The sequence below is a fragment of the Oncorhynchus mykiss genome, chromosome 9 (assembly GCF_013265735.2).
Source record: "Oncorhynchus mykiss isolate Arlee chromosome 9, USDA_OmykA_1.1, whole genome shotgun sequence".
Lineage (NCBI taxonomy): Eukaryota > Metazoa > Chordata > Actinopteri > Salmoniformes > Salmonidae > Oncorhynchus > Oncorhynchus mykiss.
The window spans coordinates 14,449,267-14,464,126 of record NC_048573.1 but is presented as its reverse complement, the minus strand read 5'-3'; the positions used below and the strand labels follow the sequence as shown (position 1 = coordinate 14,464,126).

The 14,860-nt window shown below is 43.0% G+C and overlaps 1 protein-coding gene across 1 annotated transcript; it reads left to right on the top strand.

The window, feature by feature from the left end:
• Positions 1 to 5,389: 5,389 nt before the first annotated feature.
• Positions 5,390 to 14,271, top strand: LOC110531561 (leukotriene B4 receptor 2). Its single transcript, XM_021614797.2, has 7 exons — positions 5,390 to 5,706; positions 10,094 to 10,507; positions 10,870 to 11,139; positions 12,658 to 12,761; positions 13,172 to 13,268; positions 13,409 to 13,452; positions 13,606 to 14,271. The coding sequence occupies exons 2-7, from the start codon at positions 10,103 to 10,105 to the stop codon at positions 13,919 to 13,921; spliced, it is 1,236 nt and encodes a 411-aa protein (XP_021470472.1). The 5' UTR covers positions 5,390 to 5,706; positions 10,094 to 10,102; the 3' UTR covers positions 13,922 to 14,271.
• Positions 14,272 to 14,860: the final 589 nt, after the last annotated feature.

Genomic DNA, 14,860 nt, shown 5'->3' with positions numbered 1-14,860 from the left:
GGAAGTTACGCAACCATAAATAAATAGGTTATTAGTAGGTTAAAATGTACTAGTCACAGACAAACAACTTGACATGCTGCCATCTTGGATTTGAAGTTGATCGAGTGTGTGAATAGTGCGATTTGAGGCCATGTAGAGTGCTAGGTACACTGGAAAGTTCCAGAGGATGAAGGATGTGGGGGAGTGTTGTTGTGAGAATGAACATGATGTGCAGGGTTGTGTTCGCAGCATGTGGGTCTGAGCAGGTGTAATGTCATTGACGTTTGTTGAAATCTGTCTATGGTTTATGTATGGTTGTTATTGTTTGAGAAAGAAAAATAGGACCACAAATAAAAATAATTATTTGGAGATGTATGGTGTTTATAATCAACTATGTAGAGTAGATCAAGGTACTGATGATGCTGTTTGAGGGGTGAATAATAAAGGTTATAACAGGGTTTACGTCTTTTATTGTGACTCTTTCTCTCTCTTACTCTCTGAAGCGATTGTTATAATTAATAACAATGGATGATTATATGTAGAACCCACTATGATTAGTTATAACATCATTGAACTACTAATGGTAAGTTCTGTTTATGTCTCTGTCTCTGTCTCTGTCACTGTCTTTCTCTCTCTCTCTCTCTCTCTCTCTCTCTCTCTCTCTCTCTCTCTCCCCCTCTCTCTATCTCTCTCTCTCTCTCTCTCTCTCTCTCTCTCTCTCTCTCTCTCTCTCTCTCTCTCTCTCTCCTCTCTCTCTCTCTCTCTCTCTCTCTCTATGAAGCAGGATGTGATGATTGATTGTGAAACAGCCAGATGTGGGTGAGGCAATGGTCTGACTCACCTGTTTTTCTTGTGTGTCTGTGTGTCTGTGTGTGTTTCACCCTTATCTCTATGACCAGGAGGTGTCATTACACATTAACACTACATTACAAAGCTACATTATCTCAGGTAACAAGTCGAGGGAGATGAATGATAGACAGGCTGGGTGAGGAGGGAACACATTAATGTGGATACTACCATGATTATAATAATCACGAATGAATCTAGAATAATGATGATCATACCCCCAGAAATACAGAAATGTTCAAGCATTTGAATTTTGGATCTTAGAGCCTCTGCATCTTTCTCAGTCATCATTATTCATGATTCATTCATGAGTATTCTTCACCATAGTTGTTGTGGTCATGCGTTTGTGTGTGCTTCAGGACATTAGTTCCGTTACCTGTTAGGAACATTTAGTTTCTTCTATTCAGATTATATTCTGTTTCATGGTTACAACAACTCGCTGGACATGTGGGCTGTGGGCGTGGTCCTGTACGTCAGCCTGAGCGGAACGTTCTCCTTCAACGAGGATGAAGAAATCAGTCACCAACACTACCTTCATGTACCCCCGTCTGCTCTGGTCTAACATCCCACTAGAGGGCAAGTCTGCACACTGCCTGCTCTGGTCTAACATCCCACTAGAGGGCAAGTCTGCACACTGCCTGCTCTGGTCTAACATCCCACTAGAGGGCAAGTCTGCACACTGCCTGCCCTGGTCTAACAACTAACTAGAGGGTAGGTCTGTACACTGCCTGCCCTGGTCTAACAACTAACTAGAGGGTAGGTCTGCACACTGCCTGCCCTGGTCTAACAACTAACTAGAGGGTGAGTCTGCACACTGCCTGCCCTGGTCTAACAACTAACTAGAGGGTGAGTCTGCACACTGCCTGCCCTGGTCTAACAACTAACTAGAGGGTGAGTCTGCACACTGCCTGCCCTGGTCTAACAACTAACTAGAGGGTGAGTCTGCACACTGTCTACCCTGGTCTAACAACTAACTAGAGGGTAGGTCTGCACACTGCCTGCCCTGGTCTAACAACTAACTAGAGGGTAGGTCTGCACACTGCCTTCCCTGGTCTAACAACTAACTAGAGGGTGAGTCTGTACGCTGCCTGCCCTGGTCTAACATCTCACTAGAGGGTGAGTCTGCACACTGCCTACTCTTGTCTAACATCTCACTAGAGGGTAAGTCTGTACGCTGCCTGCCCTGGTCTAGCAATTAACTAGAGGGTAAGTCTGTACTCTGCCTGCCCTGGTCTAGCAATTAACTAGAGGGTAAGTGTGTACTCAGCCTGCCCTGGTCTAACAACTAACTAGAGGGTGAGTCTGTATGCTGCCTGCCCTGGTCTAACATCTCACTAGAGGGTGAGTCTGCACACTGTCTACCCTTGTCTAACATCTCACTAGAGGGTAAGTCTGTACGCTGCCTGCCCTGGTCTAGCAATTAACTAGAGGGTAAGTCTGTACTCAGCCTGCCCTGGTCTAGCAATTAACTAGAGGGTAAGTCTGTACTCAGCCTGCCCTGGTCTAACATGTCACAAGAGGATAAGTCTGTGCTCTGCCTGCCCTGGTCTAACAACTAACTAGAGGGTAAGTCTGTACCTGGTCTGCTCTGGTCTAACAACTAACTAGAGTGTAAGTCTGTACCCTACCTGCCCTGGTCTAACAACTAACTAGAGGGTAAGTCTGTACCCTACCTGCCCTGGTCTAACAATTAACTAGAGGGTAAGTCTGTACCCTACCTGCCCTGGTCTAACAATTAACTAGAGTGTAAGTCTGTACCCTACCTGCCCTGGTCTAACAATTAACTAGAGGTTAAGTCTGTACCCTACCTACCCTGGTCTAACAATTAACTAGAGTGTAAGTCTGTACCCTACCTGCCCTGGTCTAACAACTAACTAGAGCGTAAGTCTGTACCCTACCTGCCCTGGTCTAACAACTCACTAGAGGGTAAGTCTGTACGCTGCCTGCCCTGGTCTAACAATTAACTAGAGAGTAAGTCTGTACGCTGCCTACCCTGGTCTAACAACTAACTAGAGGGTAAGTCTGTACCCCACCTGCCCTGGTCTAACAATTAACTAGAGGGTAAGTCTGTACCCTACCTGCCCTGGTCTAACAATTAACTAGAGGGTAAGTCTGTACCCTACCTGCCCTGGTCTAACAACTGTTGTAGCAGAATCAGAATTATTCAGGTAACATTTATAAATAAAATGTTTTTTATTCATTTTATTTCATGCTTATGTGAGATATGTCATTAGAATGTCTATTTTTGGATAATACTGTTGGCCGGTTGCAGTTATCTGTTCTCTGTCATGGTTCAGTTAGGAGAGAGGTCCAGCTTGTCTTCATATGTAAACATATATTTTAAACCATGTGAAGGGATGATTGAGGGGGAACCAATTATCTCTTGGCTCCAAAATGTCTGTGTGCCAGTCACTGTGTCTCTGTGATCTTGTCCAGGAGGGGTGTATTTGATATATGCTAGTGGATGAGGTAATGTCTTGGTACTATGTTGTACCAACAACAAGAAGTAGAACCTCGTTTTAGGAGAGCAAACTGAACAATAATTCATAGCTAATGCTGTCTGGCTATGGGATACTCCTCTCTCAAGTAAAGTCTTCCTTTGTAATGTTCCTAAGATCTGTTATTCGTCATGTGAGTTGAGATGGGTGTGTCTTGGCTATAAATGATACTAAGAACTGTTTTGTAAGGACTCTCAGAGAATTCATTTATAGACACTGAATTGATCTGAGAGTCACAGGGTTGTGATGGAGCTCATAATAATTAAAGATGTACTTTATGATAACTCTGATCAGTGAAGAATCCAGCTACGAACTGGTCCGTTTGTCACAACTTGGGGAAGCTCTTGGGAGACGGTGTGGCCACATTACCATAACGCTGTTTATATAATAGCCTCAGATATGAGGTTTACATCTAATTGTTGTATAAGATGAATGAGTATGATACTGTTTGTAAAATGGTGTAATATGATTGTGGACTGTTTAATGAAGAAAAATACAATTCCCTTTTGATTTGAACTAAATCAGAGGACCTCCCCTGAGCCCAGTTAGGGTCAGACATCCTGGGACAGCCTTTTCGGCCCTTCCGAATAAAACCCCCACTCGGGTTTTCGATCAGCAGACCGAGCTTACCTCAATTACGAGATGGCTAAAGGTTGCAGACCATGTTTTTCTCCATTAGGAGGAGACACAGGTTGTAGACCATTGCTGAATCTTTTAACCATACCACGTGAATTAACTCGTAGACTATCGATACCGACAGAATAAGAACAAGTCTTTGATATTAATTACTAGTCTGCAGCTAGGAATTCGGTATCATTGAACGCGAAGAACGACAACCGCCGAAACATCCATTCTATAACGACATGACGATATGACGTTTGACCTCTGTCATTGCCAACAAAGGGTATATAACAAACTATTGAGATAAACTTTTGTTATTGACCAAATACTTATTTTCCACCATAATTTGCAAATAAATTCATTAAAAATCCTTCAATGTGATTTTCTGGATTTTTTTTCTAATTTTGTCTGTCATAGTTGAAGTGTACCTATGATGAAAATTACAGGCCTCTTTCATCTTTTTAAGCAGGAGAACTTGCACAATTGGTGGCTGACTAAAAACTTTTTTGCCCCACTGTATATATTGATTGCAATTGTTCCTGAATGAGTGAGCGTTCATGTGCAAGGGATTAGCATTTCAATTGTTATAATTATCACTCTGTAGTGATTTCTTAGTCGACCCCCACTTCCCCTTTTGTCTAACAAGCCGCCATGCCGGTTTAGCCCACTAGGGCACATTCTCATTTCATGTAACCATATTTACCTTGTTTGTTTGTTTGTTTATGCATTTCTGTGAATTACTTAGTTAGTAATAAATAAATGATTTAAGGCAATTGATGTATGGATGACTCATAGTGAAGACTGGGTTCGTGCAGATAACCAATAATTTACTACGTTTGGAATGAGACTATTGTGAGGTAAAGTAAATAATTAATTAATTCGAAGACTAATTGATCAGATAAAATATCTGAAAAGTCTTCAGTTAATGATAGTAAAGACACGACACCACTAACTCAGCTACTTTCTTCAATTTCCTTTTAAATATCTGCATTTGTATGGTGTTTATAATAAACTGTCTAGAGTAGATCAAGGTACTTATGATGCTGTTCGAGGGGTCAATAATAAAGGTTACAACAAGGTTTAAATCTCTGGTTGTATCTCTCTCTCTCTTACACTCTCAATCAATTGTTATAGTAATCAATTGTTATTAGTTGTAGATACAACTCGCTATGATTGGCTTTAGCATTATATAATTACTCCTGGAGTGTTTGTCAGTTAATCAAGAAGTTCTCTCTTTCGCTCTCTCTTTCTCTCTCTGTAAAGCAGGATGTGATGATAGATTGTGAAAGAGACAGATGTGGGAGGGGCAAGTGTCTGATTCACCTGTTTTTACTGTGTGTGAGTGTCTGTGTTTTGTGTGTGTGTGTGTGTGTGTGTGTCACCCTTATCTCTATGGCCAGGAGGTGTCATTCCACATTAACACTACATTACAAGATACATTACCTCACGTATGATAAGGTGTGGAGGGACATGTTGAAAGATGAGGGAACACGACACACCCCCTTCCCTTTACTCTGCTACAGCATGCTACTGCAAGCATGACAGATCAGTGAAAATACAGAGTTAGAGAGAGAGAGAGATAGAGAGGAAGAGGGATAGAGAGAAAGAGGGATCGAGAGGAGAGAACACGTGGAGTGAAAGAGGAGTACTGAGAAAAGTAGGAAGAATATATACACCATCAAGACTAGAAGAAATGAAATAAAGGAAGTCTGTCCCTGCCTCTTCTCCATCTCTTTCTCTATCCCAGGAATAGGACTATTTGGTGAGTTTGTTTTCAGTCTTCCCTCTCTTTCGTCCCCAACCTCCCTCCTGATTGTGGTCCGGTCAGTCAATGGCAATAGACAGTCAAATTAAGTACAGTAAAGTAATGTATTATAAAGTAAACTCTAGCAGGAGCTATCAGCATGTCCTCGGATAACAACATATATAGAGATGGTTAGATAGTCCTGGGGCAGTATGTATCCTATTAAGCCCCTCAAAGTGCTGATTTGGGATCAGCTTGCCGTTCAGATCATAATAAATACAAATACATGGACAGACGGGGACCTGATCCTAGATCTACACTCCTACTCAGACATTTGATACACACATACCCTGGTGTGTACTTGACACCACATCAAACATGCAGAAAGTAGTACTGTTGTCATTTAACTGTTCGGTGGGTGCGACCAGCTGTTCTCAATGAAACATCATATGTGATAATGAGCCCAATAGCAACTCTATGAATCAGAGTCATATCCTCGCTCCTCGCTTTCTCTTCTCTCCCTCTCCCTTTCTCTCTAAGGTATGTATAATATGCTAGTGTGCGTAGGAGCTTTTCTACTGTTGTGCCCAAGAGTAGTCCTAACTTGTTTCTCTCTGTGAGTCTGGCCCGTTTGAGGGTGTCAGCTGTTGCTCTCAATGGTGGGGAAAATGATACAGTGTTCTCTACACACAGTGTCCATTTAGCCGTGACCCCACTCTCTAAAAGGTTTCTCTCAGGGAGAGTTGGTATACACAAAACAACACACTTCCAATTCACAAGGTGTATCATACTGTCATGGACATGTGTGAAAGAGGACAGATAAGCACTCTACAAATAGAGTTAGAGGACTCAGAGTTGTATCTGTCCCATCATGGTGACTGTGACATGCAAAAACAGGTACACTAGCTAACTCTTAGTTCTACAGTACAATGCACATGATTAGTCCTCTAGCTAACTCTATGGGACTACAGTACAATGCACATGATTAGTCCTCTAGCTAACTCCATGGGACTACAGTACAATGCACATGATTAGTCCTCTAGCTAACTCCATGGGACTATAGTACAATGTGCATGATTAGTCCTCTAGCTAACTCCATGGGTCTACAGTACAATGCACAGAAGTCTCCCTGAACTGTCTAATACTCTACAGATCTATTCCCTCACTACCTGTTACAAAGTCTAGCCAGCCGTGCACTTCTAAGCCAAGCTTGATATTTAATGCATAAATGATATTGTAGAAATGAATGAATTGACTCCCACACCATAGTACACACTCATAATCACTCAGAATGACAGCAGAATTACAATAAGAACTACTGTGAGGGTGCAAAGAGGTTAATTTGGGATGTGTGTGTGCACCTCTGAGTACTAGATTATAAGGATTGTTATTTTACTGAGTAGCCTAGTGGTTCCAGTGTTGGGCCAGTAAATAAAAGGTTGCTTGTTTGAATCCCGAGGTGACGAGGTGAAGCATCTGTCAATGTGCCCTTGAGCAAGGCACTTAACCCTAATTGCTCCTGTAAGTCGCTCTGCATAAGAGTGCCTGCTAAATTACCAACATTGTAAACAACAATCATTTAAATATTTTCGACGTGCGTTGAATTTCTGTCAAGTTATTACTTGATAAAACAAGAACATTAAGATTTACATAGATGTGCAATGTACTGTAATATTTGCATATAGCCAATGTATAGTATACAGTGTGTGTGTGTGTGTCCATGTGCACCAGGGGAGGCTGGTGTGAGGATATACTGTATAGGAGGACTGGATCATTGTAATGGCTGGAATGGAATAAATGGAACGGGGTCAAACGTGTGGTTTCCATGTGTTTGATGTGTTTGAAACCATTCCACCTATTTAGCTACAGCCATTAGCATGAGCCCATCCTCCCCAATTAAGGTGCCACCAACCTCCTGTGATGTGGACGCACGTGAGTTCATTATTATTACAGGTGTGAGTGCATGGTATAAGAGAAGCCTATACAACACCATATTTGCAAGGGAAACACAGGATAGATTAGATTGTCATGTTAAATATTAAACATATTCTCACACCATGGGCTTCTCCACACCAAACACTAAGATATAGGATTGTCTGAAATAGCATCTTATTCCCAATAGGGTCAAAAGTAGTGCACTACAATAGGGTGCCATTTCGAAGGCAGACAGTGATTTGAAACAGTCCTCGGAGGGAGGCAGAATGATTTCTCAAACAAACATTGTAGCTACAAGACTTAGTGTTTATTTTACCAGTCAAGTCTGGTCATGCTGGTTTGCAATTAGAAACCTGTTACAATTCCTCAACACACCTACACGTGGACTCCTCCCAGTGTTTCAGCCTCAGTCAAAATAAAAACACAGACTTTAGGAAGAAATAACACACAGGTTTCGAGGCATTTATGTCTGCTGCGTTGAAGTTTATTCAGGAACCTAAAAGATGTAGACATCCGAATAAAAGCTTTTGCAGAATTTGAAGTCAAGTAATGTAGAGTAGAAGGAGTGTGTGTGCATACACACACACTCACACACACACACGCGTACACACAAGTGTACACACACTCACACAAACCCACGCATGCACATACACACACAGATACGCACACAAACACGCACGCACACACACGCACATACTCGCACACACATACACACACACGCATGCACACATGCTCACACACACATGCACCACCCAGTTGCTACCCAACAGGGGAATGTATTCTTCATTAGCGAATCACTCACAGCTATCTGTTAATACCACATCTAAACCCATATTAATCACAGGATGTTTGTATTTGTCCTGAAGGTATTCTCTCTCTCACGCCCTGAATGTGTCTCACTGATCTCCTCTTGTCTTCTCTGTTTATAAATCTACATGATCTTCTCTCCTCTATAATAGCTTCTCTCCTCTCGCTACATGATCTTCTCTAATCTATAATAGCTTCTCTCCTCTCGCTACATGATTTTCTCTCATCTGTCTAAATTATCTTCTCTCTTCTACGTGATCTTCTCTCCTCTATATTAGCTTCTCTCATCTGTCTACATGATCTTCTCTCTTCTACATGATCTTCTCTCCTCTATATTAGCTTCTCTCCTCTATATTAGCTTCCTCTTCTGTATACATTATCCTCTCTCCTCTGTCTACAGGATATTCTCTCCTCTATATTATCTTCTCTCCTCTGTCTACAGGATCTTCTCTCCTTATATTATCTTCTCTCCTCTATATTATTTTCTCTCCTCTGTCTCCAGGATCTTCTCTCCTCTATATTATCTTCTCTCCTCTATATTATCTTCTCTCCTCTGTCTACAGGATCTTCTCTCCTTATATTATCTTCTCTCCTCTATATTATTTTCTCTCCTCTGTCTCCAGGATCTTCTCTCCTCTATATTATCTTCTCTCCTCTATATTATCTTCTCTCCTCTGTCTACAGGATCTTCTCTCCTCTATATTATCTTCTCTCCTCTATATTATCTTCTCTCCTCTATATTATCTTCTCTCCTCTATATTATCTTCTCTCCTCTGTCTACAAGATATTCTCTCCTCTATATTATCTTCTCTCCTCTATATTAGCTTCTCACCTCTGTCTACAGGATCTTCTCTCCTCTATATTAGCTTCTCTTTTCTGTCTACATTATCCTCTCCTCTGTCTACATTATCTTCTCTCCTCTGTCTTGTGTAGACGCACACTAGCATTACTGTCCATTAGGTGTATTAAATATGTTTGAGAGTGAGTGTGATAAATCCAGTCAGTCGCTGCCTGCACTCCAGTGGCTTAATTGCAAGTCAAACATGTTTATTTTAGGCAAGAGTTTCCCAAAGTGGGTCCTGGAGCACACCCTGGGTGCAGGTTTTGTTTTTTACCCTAGCGCTACACAGCTGATTCACATGACCAACTCTTCATCAGGCTTTGATAATTTTAATCGCTAGGGTAAAAAACAAAACCTGCACCCATGGGTGGGGGCTTGGGAAACCCTGGCCTAAGCTATACATGTTTGACTTGCAATTTGAACCCCCACAGTGTCTGAATGGATTATGGGACTGCATCCTCTTCAATGCAAACACGTCCTCTGTATCTTTACCACTTAAAGTCCTACGCTCACAGCCTCTCATACACCTAAGCTTGTTTCATACTCTATCAGACCTGCCTTCAAACACGATTTTAAATCTTTCAAATACTTTGAGTGTTTGGTCTACCATGCCTGGAGTGTCAGATGGGTGGGATTTGCAGTTTTAAGACTGTTCTATTGGGTTATTAAGCCAGGCAAGCTCAATCAAGCACAGATAAAGTATTGGAACCCAGGTCTGTATCCTATACCACCACTAACTATTCAACATTGCTGCTGATACAAGTTAGTGACACTTCTACCTCAGTGTTTTCATTGAACCTTTGACCTTTCTGTCCCTTGCAGATCATTGCCATGGCCCACAACCAAACCATCCCCCAAATCATCCCTCCATCCCTCACAAAACCCCCCTTGTCCCTTTCTCCGTTCTCCTCCACTACGCCCCCCTCCCTGTTCCTTTCAGCCTCCAACCACGTCCTTAACACCACCATGTCTGTTTTCGCGACGAACCAAAGCATTGTGGGTAATACCACCTCCACAACCGTAGGGGCACTCATCCTGGGTCTGGTGTTTCTCCTTGGCGTCCCCGGCAACCTCTTCATCATCTGGAGTATCCTGGCACGCGCCCGCCGTCGCTCTGTCACCACCCTCCTCATCCTCAATCTGGCAGTGGCCGACGGCTCGCTCATGGCGCTCACGCCGTTCTTCATCGTGTACCTTGTGAAGAAGACATGGATTTTTGGCGATATCATGTGCAAGGTGGAGGCTCTTCTTTTTGTTGATTGCCGCATTCCAGGCTGACTACACTGTAGACATCTGCCAGATCTCACAACGCCTGTATAGGTGTTTAACATATCTGCTTACCACATCATATGAAATAGCAATCTGATGCCCGACTGCGCAGTCGATGACATAGCACGCAACCATTGGTTGATGCAACGCAATGACTGCAATTTTGTCGGCCTGGAATGCAACCAATATGTAAATGTTCCAATGATGTAATTTTCTTCCCAGATGTTTGAAAACACCATTGACACTTGACATGCAGTGATTACATTGTCATTGAATCCTTATCCTTTTGAAATGACAAGAAAAAGCCACTCTCTTCTTGTCTGGATCAGATACTCTTCTACCTGTGCCTGGCCAACATGTACGCCTCCATCCAACTGATCATGCTGATGAGCCTGCACAGGCTGGTGGCCGTGGTGTGGCCGCGGCGTGTTGCTGCCCTCGCTGGCCGGAAGGCAGTACTGCGGGCGGTGCTGGTACTGTGGATCCTGGTGCTGGTCTCATCCATCCCCGCGTTGCTGTTCAGGCACAAACTGACGGCCACGTACCCCAACGGGAGGAGCCGTATGGTGTGTGAGTCATTTCACAAGAAGCAGAGTCAAGTGAGTGACACTTACTTCCTTATTTACCAACTGAATTCATTCCTTACTTTGCTAATTATCTTCACTCCTGGAGTGACTGACAGGGGAGGGGGAAAGAGCAACCAATAAAACCGGGAATGTATTTCAGGTTTGGGAACAAAAAAGTACAGACTTTACATGAGAGCTTTCTATCACCATAGTTACCTGTTTATTCACATTCTTATCTGTAGTCAAGGATTACATCGCAATTTTGTATACAGTCAGGCCCATAAATACTTGGATATTTACCAAGTTGTTACTATTTTAGCATGTCTACCACAAGTTAAATAATGAATAGGAGCGGGAAGGTCAGACATTCAGCTTTAATGTGAGGGTATTTACATCCAAATTGGGTGAATGGAGTAGGAATTACAACACTTTTTATATGTGGTCTGACCCTTTTTAAGAGAGCAAAAGTAATTGGACAATTCGCTGCTCAGCTTATCCATGGCCAGGTGTGTGTTATTCCCTCATTAGTTCATTTATAAGTAAGCATATGAAAGGTACAGAGTTGATTTCAAGTGTGGCACTTGAATTTGGAATCTGTTGCTGTTCACCCTCAATAGGAAGTCAAAAGAACTGTCACTGCCATCATTAGGTTGAAAAATCTAAACAAACCCATCAGAGAGATATCAGAAACATTAGGTGTGGAACATAAAACATAAAACAACTGTGGTGGATGACAGAAGAATTCTTTTCCTGGTGAAGAAAAACCCCTTCACAACAGTTGGCCAGATCATTAACACCCTCCAGGAGGCAGGGGTATCTGTGTCAATGTCAACAATGAAGAGAAGACTTCACCAGAGTAAACACAGAGGGCTAACCACAAGATGTAAACCATTGGTAAACCTCAAAGACCTGAAAACCATATTAGAGTTTGCCAAAAAAACACACTAAAAAAACCTATACAGTTCTGGAACAACATCCTATGGACAGATGAGACAAATATCAACTTGTACCAGAGTTCAGATTCAGCCAAATGCTTCAAAACTCATTGGACGGCGCTTCACAGTGCAGATGGACAAAAAAAAAGTTCAACGTTCTACAATGGCCAAGTCAATCACCTGACCTGAATCCAATTGAGCATGCATTTCACTTGCTGAAGACAAAACGCCCCAAGAACAAGCAGTAACTGAAGACAGCTGCAGCTAATGCTTGGCAGAGCATCACCAGGAAAGAAACCCAGCACCTGGTGATGTCTAGGGGTTCCAGAATTCAGGAAGTCATTGACTGCAAAGGATTTGCAACCACGTATTAAATCTCACTATTTAATTCATGATTTTGTTGGTTTGTCCAATTACATTTGAGCCCCACTTACACTTAAATCACATCTTGATTGTTTCCTTTCAAATCCATGGTGGTGGAGTACAGAGCCAAAATGATGCAAGTTGTGTCACTGTCTAAATACTCATGGACCTGACTGTATATAGTGTCACTAACGCTAACCGATCAAGGTGATCTCTATGCTGATACAGTACACGTCCCATTCTCTCAGCGCAGGTGGTGCTCCAGTACACGTTGGAGACGGTGCTGGGATTTGTAGTTCCTTACGGGTTGATTGTAGGCAGCTACATCTGCATCCTGCGGAGGATCAGACAAACCAGGTCCACTGCTGTTTTACTATCTTCATTTTATTTCATATTTGTCTAGATGTATTGTTTTTATTTTCTCACTTTTTACAAGCCAGTGAAGTTGGGTGAAATCCTATTGTATTTGATGGTAAGGCCCAGGAGGGGAATAACATTGCATGATAGTAAAGGACCAGGGGCCAAACACTAGCATGCAATGCCATGCCAATTGGCCACATGGTAAAGCTATAACAAGTGATTGAGAAAGCAAACGTTTTAAAGGCCTTTCCCCTCACCCCGTGTGATCTAGAGTCCTGAATTCTGGTACATTTACATCAAGGACCATTAAGGTCTGTCGTGATTGATTTTCCACCATTTGGAATTCGGGGGAAAAAACACTCTGTGTGAACTCTGTATGAAAAAAAAGTGTGATTTGATTTGACCAGGTTCAGGAGGAGGATCCACAGTGAGAAACTCATCCTAACCATCGTGGTCACCTTTGGAATCTTCTGGCTGCCCTACCATGTCATCAACATTGTGCAGGTAGTGTGTGTGTGCGTGTGTGGGGTGTTTTGTGTGTGTATGTCTGAGCTATAGCCAGGGCCTCACACTCCTAAACGGGGCTGAAACAGTAGGTCCCGCTGTAACTGGGCTGTCTGCTGTGATGAAATCTGTCCTTACAGGTTGCCGCAGCACTTTCTCCTCAAGATTCAGCTATAAAAGCAAGGTAGGCTTTTTGAAAAGTCTTTCCCAAATTACTGTTTCGTAAGATCCCCACCTCATCACAGGTATCATTTGTAGTGTATTGTTATCAAATCCCTAACTACATTTGAATAAAAACCATTTTTTTCTGCTGTTTTCATATCTACTCTTCCTCCAGACTGGACCCTATCTGGCAGTCCTGCCGTGCGGTCACATCAGCCCTGGCATTCATCAGCAGCTGTGCCAACCCGGTCCTCTACACCTTCGCCGGCAAGTCCTATATCCGGCGGGAAGGCTTTGCCTTCATGGCCCGTCTGTTCGAGGGCACTGCGCTGGACTCTGGGACCAGGAAGAACCGACAGAACAGCCAGAACAGCCGAGAGAGAGACAGGGATGCAGAGGGGCTGAAAGAAAAGGAAGGAGAGCTAGAATCCACGACCAGCGCCAATGTTGTGAGCCCCATCTGTGTGAAACCTGTGAAAAATGTCAAATAGTGACCCTCTGGGCTGGTAGTTGGACGCTATGGTGGCAGAACCTATTTTGATGGGAAAACACTGCCTAAGACTGGTTTCCTGCAGTTCGCTCGGCGGCCACTAGATGTAAGTTTTTCCTAATTGGTCATGACTGACTTACTGACTGGACCATATCTCTGTTTTTAGAGGTTGTGCTTCAAGCTCAGCAGGTGAGGGGGGTGAATTTTATAAGTGATCTTACCGGGATGTCTTGTCTGTCTCTGACTGCCTCTCTTTATATATATGTGTGTGTGTGTATGTGTGTGTGTGTGTGTGTGTGTGTGTGTGTGTGTGTGTGTGTGTGTGTGTGTGTGTGTGTGTGTGTGTGTGTGAGTGTGTGAGTGTGTGTGTGTGTGAGTGTTGGTGTGTGTGTGTGTGTGTGTGTGTGTGTGTGTGTGTGTGTGTGTGTGTGTGTGTGTATGTGTGTGTGTGTGTGTGTGTGTGTGTGTGTGTGTGTGTGTGTGTGTGTGTGTGTGTGTGGTGTACTGCTGTAAGTACAGTAAAAAGCGCACTGTAATATTTTCCTACTTCTTTTTGCTTCATATATTTTCTCAAAAGCATTAAGACATGTTGCCATGTTGGGCCAGATCAAGAAAATAAAACACAATTTTCTCAGATTAGATTTGGCTGCCATCCATTGATTAGGAAACTCTTAAAGGGAGAAGAAGACAACTCACAGAAGAGTCATGACTGGCTGGCAGGCAATAGCATGCAGGTCCTTCACAGTCTGTCCAGTCATTTCTTTACCTTCAGGCCATTCTTTTCCCTCTTTCTCCTCCCCCTCTCTTTCTCCTGGAACCGTTCTCCTCTCTTTTACCTCTTCATCCAGCTCCTCAACTCCTTCGTTCTCCTCTTTCTCTCTCCCGCTCCCATCATGCTGGTCTCCTGCTGTGCGTGTCCATGTTGGAGGCTGTCAACCTT

Excerpts from the sequence above, each read along its gene's own strand:
- LOC110531561 (XM_021614797.2), top strand. The coding sequence starts at position 10,103 with ATGGCCCACAACCAAACCATCCCCCAAATCATCCCTCCATCCCTCACA. Across the intron at positions 13,269-13,408 it reads ATGTCATCAACATTGTGCAG|GTTGCCGCAGCACTTTCTCC; the intron begins GTAGTGTGTGTG and ends CTGTCCTTACAG. Across the intron at positions 13,453-13,605 it reads GATTCAGCTATAAAAGCAAG|ACTGGACCCTATCTGGCAGT; the intron begins GTAGGCTTTTTG and ends CTCTTCCTCCAG.